This window comes from Centruroides sculpturatus, unplaced genomic scaffold (assembly GCF_000671375.1).
Source record: "Centruroides sculpturatus isolate CEXI.00-Female unplaced genomic scaffold, Cexi_2.0 scaffold1718, whole genome shotgun sequence".
NCBI lineage: Eukaryota > Metazoa > Arthropoda > Arachnida > Scorpiones > Buthidae > Centruroides > Centruroides sculpturatus.
This window is the reverse complement of record NW_019385829.1, coordinates 74534-95525: the sequence shown is the minus strand read 5'-3', so window position 1 is coordinate 95525 and position 20992 is coordinate 74534. Positions and strand designations below refer to the sequence as shown.

The 20992-nt window shown below is 25.7% G+C and overlaps 2 protein-coding genes across 2 annotated transcripts in view; both read left to right on the top strand.

Annotated features, from left to right (window-relative positions):
- The window catches only part of LOC111642388 (centrosomal protein of 104 kDa-like), a 48136-nt gene extending 30874 nt beyond the window's left edge, over positions 1 to 17262 (top strand). The window contains exons 5-21 of the mRNA XM_023388734.1: positions 6615 to 6640; positions 6718 to 6827; positions 10678 to 10733; positions 11992 to 12147; positions 12262 to 12289; positions 12421 to 12553; positions 12642 to 12780; positions 12856 to 13023; positions 14502 to 14563; positions 14664 to 14736; positions 14806 to 14871; positions 14950 to 15074; positions 15171 to 15390; positions 15462 to 15610; positions 15791 to 15899; positions 15996 to 16128; positions 16203 to 17262. Coding sequence (XP_023244502.1) covers positions 6615 to 6640; positions 6718 to 6827; positions 10678 to 10733; positions 11992 to 12147; positions 12262 to 12289; positions 12421 to 12553; positions 12642 to 12780; positions 12856 to 13023; positions 14502 to 14563; positions 14664 to 14736; positions 14806 to 14871; positions 14950 to 15074; positions 15171 to 15390; positions 15462 to 15610; positions 15791 to 15899; positions 15996 to 16128; positions 16203 to 16315 — 1866 coding nt within the window. The 3' untranslated portion in view covers positions 16316 to 17262. The remainder of the gene's footprint in view (positions 1 to 6614; positions 6641 to 6717; positions 6828 to 10677; positions 10734 to 11991; positions 12148 to 12261; positions 12290 to 12420; positions 12554 to 12641; positions 12781 to 12855; positions 13024 to 14501; positions 14564 to 14663; positions 14737 to 14805; positions 14872 to 14949; positions 15075 to 15170; positions 15391 to 15461; positions 15611 to 15790; positions 15900 to 15995; positions 16129 to 16202) is intronic.
- A 2407-nt stretch (positions 17263 to 19669) lies between these two features.
- Positions 19670 to 20992, top strand: part of LOC111642384 (D-glucuronyl C5-epimerase-like) — a 9504-nt gene continuing 8181 nt past the window's right edge. The window contains exon 1 of the mRNA XM_023388726.1: positions 19670 to 19932. The gene's annotated coding sequence lies outside the window, so the exon portion shown is untranslated. The remainder of the gene's footprint in view (positions 19933 to 20992) is intronic.

Sequence of the window (20992 nt, the reverse complement as noted above, 5' to 3'; positions counted from 1 at the left end):
GTCTTTGCACTGTAATCACGGAATTACACTTCGCAAGCTCAAGAATACAAAAGTTTTTGTGCTGTGGCATAGCCATTTTACAACAACTGTGAATACGTCATTGTAACCAAGCACAACTGACATCTGGGGACAAATTAGACAATGCACTCGTTCCTCCGATACCTGCAGCACACCGCTACTATCGATAGTTTAATAAATATATCAGTTTGAAATATGTATATTCTTTTTGGTCCACCCTGTATATATTTTAATAACACAATGGAAAAATTCTTTTTTTAATTAGAGATAATCATTATTTATGTACAGTTAATATGGTTGTTTTTTCTTAACCCTAGATAACTAATCATTTGTCCACATGATTGCGCTCGAATATGAAATTCAGAAACTTTCCCGAGCTTTCTGCCAATAATTTTTTTTCTACCTTAATAATTTGAATAAACAGTGCAGTGTGTGATGTAATTGTGTTCACATGTCAATTAGAAATTGACTTACAACCATCCTGTAGTCTGCTCAATGAAAGTTTAGTTACTACGTAACTTTGTTGCAAAGGCATGTACATTATGTACATTGTTATGGCTATAGATTAAACAGTTAGGAAATGGCATTTATCACGTACTATTTTGAAAGAGGTACTGATCATCAGAAACAAATATTGGCTACGTTTTTCATATAGGAAATAACATCTATTTTACAGGGAACAAACTGTAATATTACTATGGATAACAGGTTTACATCTGTACATTTGGCAGATGAACTATTGAAGTCACCTTATAATTTGACCTTAGTTGGCACTCTTAGAAGTACCAAAAGAGAAATTCCTGAAAAATTAAAAAATTCTAAATCATGCACTGTTGGTACTTCAATATTTTGTACGACAGCAATAAGAAATTAGTTTTGTACGAAGCCAAGTCAAATAAAGTTGTTTATGTTTTGTCGCCTATTCTTGAACAACTTAACATCGATGAAAATACAGGAAAACCACAAATAATACATTTTTATAATAGTACAAAGGATGCAGTAGATACAGTAGATCAAATGTGTTAAAATATGAGTCAAAACCAAAAGGTGGCCACTATGCGTGTTTTATAATATGCTAAACCTATTGGCAATCAACAGCTATACTATCAATATTTATGTCTCTAATAACGTTAGAAACAAAAAAAACCGATATCCTGGGGGATTTCTTTATGAAGATGAGAGAAAAACTCATGGAGCCCCTGCTACAACAGCGGTTACACACAGTGAGTTTGAGGCATGATATCAGAACCATAATACAGGATATTCTAAATGATGTGCACAGTGTAGAAGCTCCTACTCATTCTGCGTTGAATCTACATAAAATATGCTATTTATGTCCATTGAAAGCTCGACGAATGACAAAACACTGTTGCATGAAATGCAAAAATGCGTTTTGCAGCCCCATAATGTTAACATATGTAGCAACTGAATGTAATCTTATTTCCAAAATATTTTGTCCTTATTTAGTTCCTATTTATCCATACTATTGTGCAGTGTAACAAGTTCCTATTTTTATTAAACAATTTTGATGATATTAACGTTTTTTAATACGTAGTCCACTCGACGAATGTGTAGTTATAATGTAACTGAAAATTAAGTTTAGTTATCTAGGGTTACATTTACAATAAAGCAAACCAAATTAAATTTATACAAATTAATGTAAATTTATTAGCAAAATTTTGCTTAATTAAAAAAAACCAAGCATTTAATAAAACTTTTTTGAAGAATATATAATAATTTAATCTGTGATTGATAAGATTGTTTAGGAATGGGATAGAGATACATTAATACAAATTTTTAAAATTCAATGTTATTTTATAAAAAATCATTTAATAAAAGTTTTATTAAAAAAATAACTTCCATGTTAAGACAGATGTTGCTTGTAAATATATTTATTTTATTAAAATTAATTGTATATAATATTACGTAATCAATTTAGATTACTTACTAATGAAATAATTAGGCATTAGATGACTATTTTAATTACATAATTTGACTTTACTAGGTCAAAATTTAGAATTTAATTTAAAATTTGATGTGTATCTATTTAATTGTTACCATTGTAATGGAAAATATTTGTAAATTAAACTTAATTTATGTTTCAGTTAATTAATTGGTATTTTCTATTATTTTTAATTGATGGTATGCAATTATAAACTATTAAAGTAAATAACATATTTGGAAGTTCCTTGAATGTAAATCCAATTTAATTTGGTTTTCATAGAGTTAAATACATTTTCTCTTCAAAGTTAAGCAGTTTGAATTGAATGAAAAGTAAATATTTTATAATAATTAATAATTTGTTTTATTTTCATAATACATTACAATGATTTTTCATGTTAATTTTTTTTATTAAAATGATCATAATTTTACAGTTAAAAGAACAGATTTTATTGATTTATTTATTGAATAGTTGAAGATTAATACTTACGTGCAAAAATTTTTTTTAAACTATATTTCAATTAATTAATTACAACATTTATTTAAATTAATTCTTTAATTTTGCCTTTTTAATAAAAAGTAAATTCTTTAATGGGTGATTTTATTTTGAAAACAGTGATAATACACTAAAATAGTATTGAATGTTCAACTAATTAAAGAAAAAATATTAAAAAAACAATACAGTGATCTTAGACTTTGAAGTTTCCTTGCAATTTAAAATAAAAAAATGTCCTGAAAAGTTTGTAAGCAGACCAAACTTCTATTTAAAGATTATCTGAAAACATCTGCTTTCACTTAAAATCTATCATAAACAAGCAAAAATTATTTATAGTCTTCTATCACGTTCAATGTGTAAACTGCTTTAAAATATCTCTTGATAATAGAAATTTATACAGAATGCACATACGAAAAAATCTTAAATGATAACTTTATCTTCCAAAAGAATTTCCATTGTTGATGAGTCTAAGAATCCTCAAAGAAAGGTCAAATTTTCTCAATATTTGTTCTAATAATTTTACAAAATTTAACATTNGCAAAGTATGTGAATTGAAATAGTAGGCACTTATTAATATTAATATATACTGTACTATAAATTAAATTTATTTTATTGTTATAACTAATAGCCAAGGATAAAATAAAAAGTTTTAAATATCAACTTTTTTCTACTTGGTTGTTGCGCGAGGCCCCTCTGAGAGCGAGGCCCCGGGCGATTGCCCTGCTCGCCACCCCCTAAGGCCGCCACTGTGTGGGATATACTCTATCCCATTGGAAAACACAACATCTGGTATTCACACCCACTACATAGAAGCAACAACTAGAATGTTATCTTGCCACATCTTCAAACACCAACATTCCATCAGGGCAGGCAGGTGTGACACTGAGCTAACAAGGATGGTGTTACAACACCAACACACCCCACTTTGGGACCGTGTGGCAATGCTCGAGTATTGTGATCAGAGGAGCCTGGTGTATGTTTGGGAGGCCCTCCTTACCATTTTACTAAATCCGTGCAACTCCCCATGTTTGAGTTGCCTACTATGTGGGTCAGCTTGTATAAAAGATTAAAACATCATCTCTAGCTCTTTCTTGGCACCTATTCAACACATTATGGTGCATGCGCACTGTCACCACACATGTCAGATTAAATTCTTTACATTTAGTTGTTCTAAGTTTAGTTTGAGATTGTGTCTGCTTGAGGATGATGTTTTATAGCACGTCAAAAGCACTTGCAAATATAGCGATATTTATATGTAATTAATGCCTGTGTGACAATTTGTTCTTCTCTTGTTTAATACTAATAAAGCATACATTTTTGAACCTGATCTCTGACTTTGTTTCATCACTTAACCTACAAGGTGTGATAAGTCTGTGCAAATCAGCCAAATTTGAGCTACATGAAGAAGCATTAACCCAGACAAGAAGCAAGAATATTTACAAGGGATAATTTATTAAAATTTATTAGTATTATATTTATTCATATGAGATGTTCAAATAACTAAAACACAAAACTTTGAAAGATTTTGAACATTCAGATATTCAAATTAAGAAATAATTTAGAGATGATAATTGCTTTTTTTTTAATCTTATTTAATTTCTTCAAACATAATTCAATTAGCAATGAATAAAATGTAGTTTTATGAATTATTATTAATATTTGTTTGATACAGTTATATTCAAACTGTGTATGAACATTTACAGAGATTACAAATTGTATTGAATTTAGAATAAAATTGCCATTTTGACAATATAAAAAATTGCTATTAAAGTAAATTAAAAACAAGTAACAAAAAATATTTCTCAAACTATTTGGATTATTTATTATCTTCTCAAAGAAAATAATAATTATTTTTTTATAAAAATGGATAAGTAGCCCTAAAAATAAATTTTTTTTTACTTTTTTAAAGTGATGAAAAATTGTTATTGAAATGATATGATCCCATTATCCTAAATTAAGGATAATGGGATCATATCCAAGGTCTATTACAAAAAGTCCTATGTACCATTCTTCATCCCCGCCAACTTGGAGGATCTGTATTCTTACAAGATCGCGGCATTTCGGGCCTTAACTAAGAGGGCATTCGCGCACAACTCTAATTATGAAGACACGATAGATGAGCTAAAACACATTCAGGAAATAGCCACACAGCATGGGTATAATGAGAACTTAATATATAATATCGCTTGCGCTTACACAAGGGCAAACGCATGTGACATTACCAATGCCCCTGGGGAGTCTTTGAATAATGAAGGTGCAAGAAAAGTTATACGATACAACCACCATCTGGATAAAATATACAGGGAAATTTCATCCATCACTAAGACTAAGATAGCTTATAGTAGGCCAAGATCTGTTTACAACCTACTTTGCAACGGAAAAGACACAATAGACTTGAAACACGCACCGGGGGTATATGCTGTCCCGCTTTGGGATGACAGATTTAACAGCCCATCGGTTTATGTGGGCTCAACCAAACGATCCCTTCATAAATGGCTTCAGGAGCATAAATACGACATTGACAATAAAAAACACACCACTGCCCTAGCAATGGTTTCCACGGAACCTGGAATCACGGCTGACATACAAAATGCCCGTCTGATCAAGCTCTTGCATCGAATTGATCAACTGAGAGCCATGGAGACTCTCGAGATATATAAAGCAAGATTACATAGCATGTACATCAATTCCAGGGATGCAGTGGGGATATCTAGCATGTGGAAGTTTTGTTATGAGGGAACCCCATCCCAGTAAATGAGTTTGGATTACATATATTTTGTATGTTTTCAACGTTTCGCAAATGTGAAGTGGCGTGTGCTTAACTGTCATTTCAGCACGTGGGTAATGTTCCATTTTATTCTTAAATTTGGTTTGTTCTAAGGTTTGAATCGCATTCGTTTAGTTTTGTTGTTCTATTCTGCATATGTTCGAATTCCGTATAACCGTAGTCTGATGAAAACCCAGATGGGGTCGAAAACGTTTGCTGGTGTGTAAACACATATCACTAGAGTTACAAAGGGTTTTCGGATGTGGTGAATTGTATTTCCTCCGGTGTGTATGAAGAGGTTCATTTCTTATAAACAAATAGAAAATAAAGAACCAAATTGTATTTAACAGATACAAATGAATACACTTCTAAAGCAGAGTCTGTTTGATTATTATTTATAATGGCTTTTTATATATAGTTATAAATAAAAATTATAATAAATTTTGACAGAAATTAACTGTGAGAGAGTTACCTGCATGCAACAGTCACACTAGAACTGGCATTGTGCAACATGTATACCATGGAAACCAAAATAAAAGTAGCCATGAGGTGAACTGCAGCTGTACTACAGCCTACCAAATTCAAAACTACCAGTTTGAAAAGTAGCTAGTTTTCTGGTAATTCTAGACTGCTTGAAGTCAAATATTTGGTCTAGTACTGTATTAATGTAAATTTTCTTTACAATGAAATTTATTGAAAATTTTTCTGATTATGTAGAAACAATGTTTTATTTTATTGCATCATTCAGAAATGAAATAGCATACAGCTCAACAGATGTATTCAATTATCATCTTACAATATTATTTTAGAATTATCATATGAATAAACAGATTTACATCTGTGTATTCATATAATAATTCTAGACTAATATTGTAAGATGACTATCAATGGAATATCAGATAGCCTGTAGTGTTCTTTAGTTATATTTGTACATAGAGAAATAGCTGTAACAAGACTGAAATTATAGAAAGTTTATTCATGATTTACATCTGAGAAGGAGTAGATATTCTTTGTGATATACATTTAAAAGATACTGTCATTTTCCATAATTTACAACAATTTACTCTATTTTTTTTCTCATTATATTCCTGGTAACAAGATTTAGATTCATATTGATTAACTCAGGAATAAATATTGAGGCACAATGGAACAGTTCAGTTATTCTTCATGAAAGAAAAGATCAAGAACAAACCATTAATGTGCAAATTGTTGTTTAGTTTTTTTATTTTGCTTGCTTATTTATAAAACTTGCTTTATTTTTTTTATGTATATCATTAGATTTGATCTAATATTAATATAATTGAATATAATTCCTTACTTTCTAATTATGGATTTTTTTTAAAAGCTTAATGTTTTATTATAATTAAGAAATGAATGTAAAATTTTTTTCAGGCAAATCTTCAGCATCCAACCAAAAAGTAAGTTAGTTATTTTAAACTGATAAATTATTATAATAGATGATAAATAATTATTTTAATAATTATATTCTTATTAGGAGTGAAGTTATTTCTCCATTGGATGATATATCTTTTGGAATGTATGTTGAAACAGAAGTAGCTCAAATTATGCATCATCTATATGCTAGAAAACAAAAAGCTGTTGAAGGTATGCTTTAAGGAATTGATTAATATTTTTTTAAATAGATCAAAAATTTGTAATTATTAAAGGCAAAAGATTAGATCAAATTTTAATATAAATTTAAAATATAAAATACTATTGGATTTACCTGGTGTTGCCCAGGTAAAAAGTAAGAACAACAAACATTAAAATGAAAACAATATTGAGAGTTTGGTTATTTTAGCCTACCATTGTCATGTTTATCACAAAGTGTTAAATTATAATAGAAAAAATAAAATGTAGTAAAACAGAATAAAAATGGTGAAAATCTACTTTGGAAAAGAAAAAAAGTAATCAATCTTATTTAAATTCATTTAAGAAATATAAAAACAAATGAACAATCAGATTTTGAGACCAAAGATTTGTGCTCAGCATCCTGGAAAGCAACTGAGTACATGTTTTGTGCTTGCTAAGCATGCAATACTTGGATGTACAGAATCGCATAATACAGAATGGATGTATTGAATTTTCATCTATATGAAAATTCAATCTAAATGTTGTTCTTTGGTTCAAAATACTTTTCTGTTCTGAATTAGACTTATGTAACCTGATGATATCCATTCAAAATGGATTAAAATGTTTATTTTAGGTAAATATATTAAATTCTTACAGCTGGTTTTGGCATTTTTTATGCATTCAATTCTAAGTATCACCAATTTTAATGAAGTTATTGTCAAAACATATTAAAGCATAAAGCTACAAAATTTAAGAAAAATTCTTAAAAGTAGACAATACATAAAAATGTGTCTTCTAACTTTGTTTTTTTGCAGGCACATGAGGAAATTAACAGTTCCACGGCAAAGTCAACCTTTCATTTGAGATGGATGAGGACTTTCGCTTTGCCGTGGAACTGTTAATTTCCTCATGTGCCTGCAAAAAGACAAAGTTAGAAGACACATTTTTATGTATTGTCTACTTTTAAGAATTTTTCTTAAATTTCGTAATTTTAACTTACTGGTCCTGGCAATTTTTATCACATATTAAAGTAATTTAAAAATGAATAATGTGAAGAGTAATTATAATTGAGAAGTTTTATGGAATAAAGTATCTTAATGCATTTAGATACCTTTTTTTAGTTAAGTGTTTTATTATGCACATCAAATAGAGTTTTAAGGATATGGCTACAATTCCCCCTTGCTACAATATGCAATTTATTCAAGCATAATAAACATTTAGACTTTGTCACTTCATAAACAAACCTCATGAAAAAAGAACAGTTTTCTAAGAATTCCTGAAAGCATCAAAATTTAATTTAGGTACCATATTCCATAGAACTCCTCAATTATTTTGAATTAATAGTTGTAATTCATTTGGTGTTTACTAATTTTTTTAGCACCATTTTCAACAACAACTAGTGTGTAATTAAAGTAAGAAATTCTAGCAAATTAAACTACTATAGGAGCAAATGTAATGATTAAAATGATAAAAATTTAATGTTTGAAACATTGGTTAAAACTAATAGTAATAACTAGTAACAGTTGCATCTCATCAGCAATCTGTTTAGACTGATAATGTGAAAAGATAGTTTAAAAATCCCTATTTACCTGAATATAATAATCATTATAATAAAAATTCTGATTATAATAAACAAATTCTATCAATGTATTTAAGTTGTACATTTTGGACTGTATTAATTCTGATAACATTAGATAGCTAATTATATCTGTGATTAAAATAAGTGGATTCTTCTGTATTATATTTCTTAATAGATTTTTAAAATTTACTTAAAATGAATATTTTCTCATTTTTATCATTGTGTTTCTTTCATTAGTATTTGTTAATCTATAACATTTACATTTTTCAAATATCTTATTTAAGTTTTTCCATATTCTTATNGGGGATTTCTTTATGAAGATGAGAGAAAAACTCATGGAGCCCCTGCTACAACAGCGGTTACACACAGTGAGTTTGAGGCATGATATCAGAACCATAATACAGGATATTCTAAATGATGTGCACAGTGTAGAAGCTCCTACTCATTCTGCGTTGAATCTACATAAAATATGCTATTTATGTCCATTGAAAGCTCGACGAATGACAAAACACTGTTGCATGAAATGCAAAAATGCGTTTTGCAGCCCCATAATGTTAACATATGTAGCAACTGAATGTAATCTTATTTCCAAAATATTTTGTCCTTATTTAGTTCCTATTTATCCATACTATTGTGCAGTGTAACAAGTTCCTATTTTTATTAAACAATTTTGATGATATTAACGTTTTTTAATACGTAGTCCACTCGACGAATGTGTAGTTATAATGTAACTGAAAATTAAGTTTAGTTATCTAGGGTTACATTTACAATAAAGCAAACCAAATTAAATTTATACAAATTAATGTAAATTTATTAGCAAAATTTTGCTTAATTAAAAAAAACCAAGCATTTAATAAAACTTTTTTGAAGAATATATAATAATTTAATCTGTGATTGATAAGATTGTTTAGGAATGGGATAGAGATACATTAATACAAATTTTTAAAATTCAATGTTATTTTATAAAAAATCATTTAATACAAATTTTTAAAATTCAATGTTATTTTATAAAAAATCATTTAATAAAAGTTTTATTAAAAAAATAACTTCCATGTTAAGACAGATGTTGCTTGTAAATATATTTATTTTATTAAAATTAATTGTATATAATATTACGTAATCAATTTAGATTACTTACTAATGAAATAATTAGGCATTAGATGACTATTTTAATTACATAATTTGACTTTACTAGGTCAAAATTTAGAATTTAATTTAAAATTTGATGTGTATCTATTTAATTGTTACCATTGTAATGGAAAATATTTGTAAATTAAACTTAATTTATGTTTCAGTTAATTAATTGGTATTTTCTATTATTTTTAATTGATGGTATGCAATTATAAACTATTAAAGTAAATAACATATTTGGAAGTTCCTTGAATGTAAATCCAATTTAATTTGGTTTTCATAGAGTTAAATACATTTTCTCTTCAAAGTTAAGCAGTTTGAATTGAATGAAAAGTAAATATTTTATAATAATTAATAATTTGTTTTATTTTCATAATACATTACAATGATTTTTCATGTTAATTTTTTTTATTAAAATGATCATAATTTTACAGTTAAAAGAACAGATTTTATTGATTTATTTATTGAATAGTTGAAGATTAATTCTTACGTGCAAAAATTTTTTTTAAACTATATTTCAATTAATTAATTACAACATTTATTTAAATTAATTCTTTAATTTTGCCTTTTTAATAAAAAGTAAATTCTTTAATGGGTGATTTTATTTTGAAAACAGTGATAATACACTAAAATAGTATTGAATGTTCAACTAATTAAAGAAAAAATATTAAAAAAACAATACAGTGATCTTAGACTTTGAAGTTTCCTTGCAATTTAAAATAAAAAAATGTCCTAAAAAGTTTGTAAGCAGACCAAACTTCTATTTAAAGATTATCTGAAAACATCTGCTTTCACTTAAAATCTATCATAAACAAGCAAAAATTATTTATAGTCTTCTATCACGTTCAATGTGTAAACTGCTTTAAAATATCTCTTGATAATAGAAATTTATACAGAATGCACATACGAAAAAATCTTAAATGATAACTTTATCTTCCAAAAGAATTTCCATTGTTGATGAGTCTAAGAATCCTCAAAGAAAGGTCAAATTTTCTCAATATTTGTTCTAATAATTTTACAAAATTTAACATTTTTATTTTAGTTCACTATTTTTCATTTTTTAAATTTCTATTATTTTATTTAGATTTTAGAATAAATTAATTGTATACTTTAGCATTTTACTAAAATTTATCTTAGCACATAATGTAAATATATATATTTATGTTTTTATAGATGAAAGGTTTGTTTATGCAAAAAAGCTAAAATATGCTCTTAGTGAATTAAGAAAGGTATGTTTTTTTAAAACTATATTAACTTAATAAAATATTTATATTATTTTCATAATAATAGATAAATGTTTTTCATATAATCATCCAATATAACAAAAAACAGTCTTGAATACAGAAAAAAAAATTTTATTACAAAAATATTTTCATCATTATTTAGTTTTAGAATAACAATAAAATAGTTTACAGATTTAAATTTAATTTATTCAATGATGAACCAGTTTGTTTTGAAAATATTTTTAGTAAAAAAACAACATAGACTTCTACATCTGATACATATCCAACTTCTACATTCAATATAGAATCTGTCTATTCATTAGGACTGGACTTTAAAAGTATATCAAATATAATAACACATAAAGCTTGTAATGTAAATTATTAGTACATTTTAATAAATTTAAAAAAATTATTCATTATTTTATTTTACTTTTCTGTACACAAAATTTAATTTAAATCCAAATTTTTTAAAATTGAAATTCAAAAAATTTATTTTAAAGCATTTACTTTGTTTTACTTAATTTTTAATTAAAAGATATGAGAATTTATTTTTCTTTATTTATCAAATTATTAATTATTTAATTCACAAAATTTTTAGTAAAATGATAGTATATAAATATTTTTTTTTGTATTAAAACGATAATGACTTATTAATATTAATATATAGTGCAATAAATTAAATTTGTGTTAGTTTATTACATCATTGGTTCGAAATGTTTTTTTTTTATTTGGTTAAAGTAATTTAATAATAAATTATATAAAATTGCTTTTAGAATTAAAGTGACCTTGATATGCTATTTAGATTAATTGAGTCATGTATTCAGTAGCAGATTGGTTTTGTATGAAATGAAATATGACTTTTACTGTCATGTAATCCATATTCAGGCATTACTTTACAATAATAATTCATTAAAATATAAATAATTTATATTTGTATAAATATATTTACTTTATACAACTATGTAAAAGATTTTATAAATATATAATTATAAATAAATTAAAATGAATTATAAAAAATATACTTCATATTAAACAATTTAAAACAACTTTTAATGTTGTTTTATCTGCTTCTAACTCTATAATGTTTTAAATTTAATTTAGTGTAAATTATATAAATTAATTTATTTAATTTATGTTTATATTTAATGTAAATTATACTGTACTTTACTATAAGTTAATATATACTATATTAACTTAGTTTGATATTTGTTTAGTTTAAATCTTAAAATTCTTTAATAATTTTATAATTTTCAACTTTAAAAAGATTGGAGAGAAGCTTGGAAAATATGAAATAGAAAAGCAGCAAGCTGTAGAAGCTGAAGATTATGATAAAGCACGTTTAAAAAAGCAAGAAATGGATGAATACCGTATTAAACATTATGAAAGATTAAAGCTGCCTGAATTATTGGAAATGGAAGGGGTAATAATCATTTCTGTATTTAATGAAATCTAAATTTGTGCTTGGCTATTAATTCATAAACATTAAAATTACATATAAATAGTTTATTTGTTAACTTATATTATAAAACTTTAGCACAATCCTGATCAGGATAATGTGGAAGGTAAGAGTTTCGATAGTAAAACTTTAATTATATCCTGTTCAATTTTGAAATTTTAATTTTATTACATGTTTCTCATATTTAAAATTTTTAAATATGGTTTGAAAAATTTATTATCAAAATTCTGATGACAGATATTAAATTGAAGAAAGAATTAGTGCCACCAATGACTGTAAAGAAGCCAGTTTCACCACCGCTTGAAAGTGTCAGTCCAATGGTTAATGGTTATATGTCTTTAGATGATAGTGTAGTTCCAGCATTAAAAAAGTAAATTAAATTTTAATGAAAATTTAGCAATATATAAAATATTTTATTATTTGAATTTAAAATAACTATACACTCCTCTCTTATACAGTAAATCACAGAGGAAAAAAGAACAGCCTTCTTTATTGAATGCAGAACCACCTGAAGGTGAAAATAAATCATATGATAAACTAACTGAAAAAGAAAAGAAGGCAGCTTCTCTTCCAATTGATGTATTTGGATTACCATTGGTAAGTGGTAATAAAATAATAATAATTACTGTTTCTTACGTAATTTATTAAATAATAGAATTTAAATATTTTTAGGTGGAAAAAGCTTATTCTAAAACATACTCTCATCGAGAAGAATCTCTGAAAAAGGTTCAGTTGTTTCTACAACAATATAGGCAAAAAACTAAAGGCCATTCACCATCTGATGTATTATTGGCAACAAATTTTCTTGTATTGAAAGCATTAAAAGATAAAGTATTTTCTGTAAGATGTTTTGAATGCATAAACATTCTTGTAATTATTTTAAATAAACTGAGAATATAGTATTTAAGTTTCTAGAGAAACTGATTTGAAAATATTAAAGTAATTACCATGTCATAGAGCAGGGGTCATCAAACTTTTTTCACAGAGGGCCAAATAACTGAGAGAATGACAAACGTGGAACACATAACCATTTTGTTCAATACATTCAATACAATAACAATATATTGAATATGCAAAAAATAAAGATAACCAATTTATTTATTTACTAATACACAAACACAATCACTGCAGTAAAGCTCGTAATCACTTTTCTTAGAAACTTCATTGCAGTTACTTACACAAAAAGTGCTATGATATCCAATATCACAAAAAGTCACCAAATTTTTTATTTTACTGATTTTATCGATTTTATTGTCAGATGAAAAATCAGATTGGACCAACTTTGGCATTTTTACTTACACTTATTATAATTTTTTCTACATAGTAAGTTTATCTACAGTCTATAATATTTTCATATAAATAGTTATATTTTAGCTCATTTGTGGCACAGTGTGGCAGTGGGCCGGATCCAGTCCTCAACCTGTAGTTTGGTGACCCCTGTCATACAGTATTAGCCTATCATTAACCTATGGGGGATCTGATTTTGAACCTAATTCAGTCCCATAATTTATCGTATATAGCATGGATGGTGCATAATTTCTCATCATTTATCCATGCTGGCTGACTTCATTGTAAAGAAGCCCTACCCATAATAAATATAATTGTGTATAAAATGAAGGTATATTCATTTTGCCAAATATATATATACTTTTGTGACAGTTTGATGTCAAACTGACGTAAAAGTCTAAACTTGTTTGGCAAAATAAATGCATCTTAAATTTACTAGTCTTATGTGTTAATTAATCATTTTTTTAAAACTAAACTATTTAAACAGAACATATTTTTATATTACTTCAAACAATATTTAGTAGCTAAATTATTTTTAAAAATTTGCAGCAAATGAAAAAACACAAATATAACCAAAATTAGTAAAAAGGAATAAAAAGTATTTACTGGTACAAACATTTTCATCTGTTTCTAATGAACATCATTGTGTATGTCATAACAAATAATGAGCAGAACAACTACTGATACAAACGTTCTGTTTGATATTTGCTCTGACATACCTAATGATGTTGATTAGAAATGAATGAAAATGTTCTTATCAGTAAATATTGCTATTCCTTTTACTTGTTTTGAGTACATTTGTGTATTTTAATTCCATATAGCCAGTTTTCAGAGACATCAATATTTGCAGGAAATCTGTTTTAAGCAGTTTAATACTTTTTTAAAAATAATAATGATCTAAACTGAAACAGAAAATGATTACTTACAAACTGTATTTATTGTTACAATATATGCTTTTAAATTAACAAGTTAGATTTATTATGTATTAATTAATACTGTAGTTATATAAATATATGACTAATATTTTATAGGTTTTCGTGTTAGCTCTGGATGTAATTAAAACTGCATTAAATCCTTTTGTAACAAAAAATAAGTATGCTTATTTTTAAAATTCATTAGAATGAAAATGAAAATAAGTAAATCTCTGTTACATTGAAAAACTTTTTTTATTATTACTATTTCTATAATTGCAGAATGACAAAGACTGAAATTAGTGATTTTGTAGACACTGTCTATCCAGAAATTTTAAATAGGATGGGTGATACTGTAAGTTTGTTGAATAAATTATAATTAAAGAAATTTATGAATTATATTCATTTTAATTTATTTAATTAGGCAGTACGTATGAAAACAACATCTATGGATTTTATGTTGGAAACTGCTGACTATAAAGAACTTCAGGTTTTAAAAATTTGATTAATTTTATTATAAATGATATAATTATAGATTTAAAAATTTAATAATTTTTTTTAATTATAGGATTTACAGACTATTCCACATTATTGTTTGCAACCTTTACAACGTACAATCAATTTAAGATTGGCCCTAGGAAGATGTGAATTGGTTGAAGAACTTATAAAACAATATCCTGTTTCAAATACTGAGTAATTATAATATTATTTTAAATTTTAATTAAAAATCCATATGTCAAAACAAAGATTAAATTATGTGAATTAATTAACATATATTTTTTATTTTAGATGGTTAAAATTTAATAAAGTTATGGCATTTGCTTTGAATGCTTTGGAACATCCTTCAGCTCCTGTCAGAGAAGTTGCAGAGAGAATTATAATAATTTTATATAAGGAATTTGGGAATAAAGTACGAAAGCAGTTACCCTATTCTGATTTAAGTGAGCAACGTCGAAATAATATAAAATATCGTAGATTATTTGACGAATTTGATCGCATTGATAATGAAGTAAGATGGGAAATTGCAATTTTTTCCCCCCATAAAATTCTGTTTCTAAATATAATTTTTATTTTTTTCAGAATAGCAGAAAAATGCATCTAAAAAAGCCTGCTGGCGTTTTAAAACGATCGGAAGCTAAATCGAATGAAGTAGCCAGAATTAATTCTCTTGGAAATATCCATCCAGCTTCTGCTGAGGATGATGAAGATGAAGCATCAAGTCTTGATAAGTTCGTTGAATGAAAGAAATAATTGAATTAAATGATTCATTTAAATTTTTTTATATAAATTTGGTGCTTCTAGTAAAGTGACATTATTGAAGTGTTTATACAAGAAAAAATTTGAGTTAAGCAACTTTATTATTAATAATAAACTAATTAATTTAATATATTTTAACATTTTTATATTAGGAGATGTATGTTTTGTGGAGAGAAGAATGATAAATTTACAGATAAAGGTCTTGAAGTACATTATTGGAAAGATTGTCCAATGTTAATAAAATGCAAGAATTGCAAACAGGCAAGTAATTTTATATATATTTCTTTATTTGTTGAAATTTATTTAATTAAATTAGATAAATATGAAGAATAATTTCAAATCTTTTCTTATTTTTAGGTTGTAGAAATATCAGGTTTAAATGAACATCTTTTAGTTGAATGTGAATCAAAAAATCTATATGATAAGTGTAGTCGGTGTCAGGAACCCATCCAGAAAAAGAATGCCGACAGTCACAGAATAAAATGTTCTGGTAAGTTAATAAAATCTGTAATTAAAATTTTATTTTTAAACTATTTGACAACAGCTATATTTTTTAATTGAAAGGTAAAGTGGGAGTTACAAGATGCCCTCTTTGTTCCCAGACACTTTCTGGAACTGAAGAAGCCTGGAAATTTCATTTGATAAAAAGTTGTGCTTCAAATCCTAGATGTAAATAAAATTAATACTAATAATTTAAAAATATATGTATACATAAAAACATTTAAACACATTATATGCACATTTTAACACATTAAAAGTGTTAGATATTATTTCAAAGGATGAACTAGCCATTGTAGTTACTCTACCAAATTAATGAATATATGTTTAACAGTAAGTAAATTTTAGGGAACCCTAGAATTTTTGACTTTGTTAATAAAGAACATCTTCAGGTTTAAAATTTAAATTGAAAAGATTCTTTTTGAAATAATCAAATTGTAATTACTCAAAATGTATAAATATTGTACACAAGTAACAATAGCAATCGAAAATTCTAATATTTTTTTCAAAGAAATTTTATAAACATTTAATTGGATGAATGAATGATAAATTAATCAATGTATAAAAGAAATTGCAAATGATATTTGATTAACACCATTGTAAATGTGATATTTCTTAGCACCACATGTGTCTTATTCATGTCTTTGATGTTAAATGGTTTAAAATAGAATTTAGATGGAGGATAGTAAAATAAATAGTGAAATTAATATGAAAATAATTATAAACTTGCTATTATTATATTTTATAAAGGCACAAAAGGATTTGTGTGACTATTTCATGCTTTGTGATTGATGTTCAAGATATACTACAGTGTATATTTTTCTTAATACAACTCTTCCACAGTGTAACAATCATAAAAGAGGCAAATATATTAAAAATTGAATGAAGAATGTTATTTTTATCTGCCTTATTAAAATATTTTTCCTTAATGAGTATAATAAAATAAAAAAAAAAAACCTTAGGTAATTAATTATTTAAGAAAATATTGATTAAATGAAACAAAAATTACTTCAAACAAACAGCAGAAAATTAGAGTTTTTATTTATAAATGTTTTATGTATAAAATTTTCTATAATTTCCCCCCCAATAAGTTCAGTTATTAATGAGACATTCTAAATGTTAAGTAACTTTTAATTTGTTTTACATTTCAAAATATAAATAATTTTTATTTTTAAACGTAAATTATTAAGTTAACAGTTTGTAAAAAATAAAAATAATATAATATATGTATTTTTAAATGAATTATGTTAATTAAAATAAATATTTAACATGTGAAATTAAAGAATTATTTCAAATATTAATCTGATTAAATAAAATATTTTTATAAAGTGATTTTTTGAGGTTTGTGATATTCAATTCTCTTCATCAAGAATTTTACACATTAATGGCTTCAACTATTTTCCCACATGCAAAACAACCCTACACGAGATTGTGTCCCTGATAATTATTTTATTTATTTATTTTTAATCTTTCTATAGGGCTTCAGTGTGATGGATACAAGCGAGTAAGTATGGTATGGCCTCCTCGAAGTCTAGACTTAACAATATGGGATAATTCGTTTTAAGGCCTTGCGAAAAAGAAAATTTTACAGTTGGTCTTTCACGAAAATCTAGGAATTACTTTAATAAGTTTCAGCCGTCAATATGGAAGATCTCCAGAAAAAATTAAAATTCTTGTACAGAATGGAAAGAAACACAAGTAACTTCTTAGAGGAAAAATAGGCAATCTGAATATAATATTAATTATAAACTGTTTGGCAGATTAAAGCGGCCAGACATTAATGCTAACTTTTAATATTATTTAGTAGGGAATACTTATAACAACAAAAATATTAGTTCAAAATTCCGCTGCATAAGATAGCAAATGATGATCTTGTATTAGATAAAATTGACAGTCAACCAAATTTTGAATTTATTTTCCAATAAAATTAGAATTTTAACTTAGAGATCCGCATTGAAATTAAAATTATAGCCATTGCCCTCTTTATAACATCCTCCGGATGATGATTCCTCTATGGAAACGGATCTTTTGAACAAGGATTTCCAAGTTTGTTGCAATTAAAAGTATTAATCATATTTTGTCAGAAAATAAGGAATATTTTTATAATAATTACTATTTTAACATTGATAAAAAGCCAACTCATAAAGACATGACTAATTTACTTGATATTAATGTAAAATTTTAGTGTAAAATTATTATAATAAATTAAGAAAATTCATAAATATTTTTGCTTTAGTATCACATAGTAAAGTTTCTTCTAACGAAATTTGCTATAAATATAAAAATTTTAGAATAAAGACATTTGCAGATGTAATGTGCGTGTGTATAGCATATATATATATAATTAATGGGTTAATATTAAATATCCTAACTAAAGTTAATTTCTTTTACTTTCAATACATTTTATTAATAAAAAAAAAAAAGAAAGAAAATGACAGAGGAAAAAATAGATGAATGACATGTTTCTATTAACTTTTAAAATTGATTTAATTTATTGAGAAAAGATTACCAAAAAATTACAATTAAAGTAGTTGGAATAGCTCCAATTTTTAAAAAAAATCTTTAAGAAAATTCTTTTAAATGATTTAAAAGAAGATAATTTTAAAAACAATATATATATTTTTTTTCTTTTCGTATTTTTAAATTGTTTAAAATTACTTTTTCTGAGAAATTTATAATAATGATGATCCAAAAATAAGGTTAATACATACGTAAATATATTGAACAATTTTAGATATAAGGTATTAAAATATTTAATAAAAATTTCTTTATTATTTAAACAATTGTATCTACTAGTAGCGAGAAATAAATTTGAAAATTTTTAACATAAAACTTCAATGGTTGCAGTTTTAATTGCAATTTTCCCAGAATCGGTATTATTTATAACCATAATCTCAGAATTAAACTAGTTATATTATTTATTTGGCATTCCTTCCATCGAATTTCTTGTGTATTACTGAATACACAAGGAATTCGAATACACAAGGAATAATGTTACTTGTTTTTTTCAGGTCCTGCCGGATCCCGTTGATGGATCAGATCATTTTTAAAGATTTAACCTCTATAACTCGATTATATTACAACTCTAGAACTTTTGGTTTTTTTTATAAAGGTCAAAAACTCTAGAATCTAATTACAAAATCATAAAATAAGTACATATTATTAGGATTTTTTCATACCAAGTGTGTGCGCGCGTAACAAGAGAAAACATATCTAAAACAATATTAATTTCTTAATTTTAAATTACTATCGAGAAATTACGCGTAATTCTATATAAAATTATACAGAATCACTCATAGTTACCGTAATTCTTTATATTTTATACGAAATACAATTCGTGAGTGATTCTTCATACAATATTTAAAAAAAAAAATTATTCCGTCAGAAAGTTCGATTAAAAAAAAATATAATTAACATTTCGATTATAATCGAAAGATAAATTGCATAATTAAATACAAAATCGAAAACGTATCGATTTAAAAACAAACACATGAAAAATATAATGGAGTGTTTACAAAACTCGACGTTTTTGGCGCTACGATCGCGAATCAGATTGGATTCAACCAGAAAGCGAGTAAATGTTTTCCTTGTGATTAAACGATCTACCTGACTCGGACGATTTTCTCGTCTTTACAAACAATTTAAATATCATGAACGCGTTTAACGACAAATTAAACGGAAAGAACAAAGGAACGACTTGATCGGTAAACATGGAAGATTACAACTTTCATATTTTATCAAAATCACAGTTTTTCTCAACGCATTGAAACCTATTTTCAGCTCGGTCGAGATAAAGGTAAGTCTTATTATTATTATTATTTTTTTTTTAAATATGTTTTTATCATTTGATACACGTTTATTCCGTACGAAATAACCGTAACTAGCGTTAAATTATCTAATGTAATTTTTAATAAACACATAACACAACGTTTTACGTATTTAACACTTACCAATTGTTAGTATTGTGTGTTAAACAATTGTATACGCAATTACATACAATTGACAACGTGTACAGGCTGCATTAACGTGTATTTCACTTAAAAATGTGTGTTTTTTTTGTTTTTAAATAGAATAATCAGTTTATAGATTTGCAGATGTTATTTAGTTTACTTTATTTTAAATTCTGAAGGTAAATTTGCGTGGAAATTTTTTTTTTTTAATGTATTTTGTATATATTTAAAGGTGGTGCTTATATGAGATGCTAAAATTAAACTTGTAATGTTAGTTTATAGAAAAAATTGTATGAATATTTGGTATATTTTTTACTATTTTTATAAACATTTGTGAAAGTTTTGCAGAATTTGTACTTTGTGATAATCTTTTTATCTATCTTTAACTTCAAAGTTTAGTTTTATTATTATAAGTGATGTAGAGAATGAACAAATCTATATACAGTATATATTTCATTCCATGATATTTTCTATATTTTAGAGAATAATATCAGAATTAGTTGGTGACATTCAATATCCATTAATTAAATTTCAAAATATAGATAATCATGTGAGTGAAATACAATATGTTGTGATATAGGAATATCCAATATCCGGATGATGGAAGTGATAAAAAATTTGATCAGTTATTGGCCTTGAAATGTATCCTAAAATATTTTATGAGAACAATTTCTCATAGGAATTTAATAAATAAAATAAATATTAATTTTCAGAATTCTGATAAATTAATCAATTTAGCAATAATCAGAATTCTGTTTATGGTTTTAGAAAATTATAATAAAAACTTCCTTATTATCATTATTATTATTTTTTTTATAAATAATTAAAAAATAAACAAATCATTATGTTAAAACAATTTGATTACACTTCCTATTAAATTACTTAAACTTTAATTTTTCTGATTAT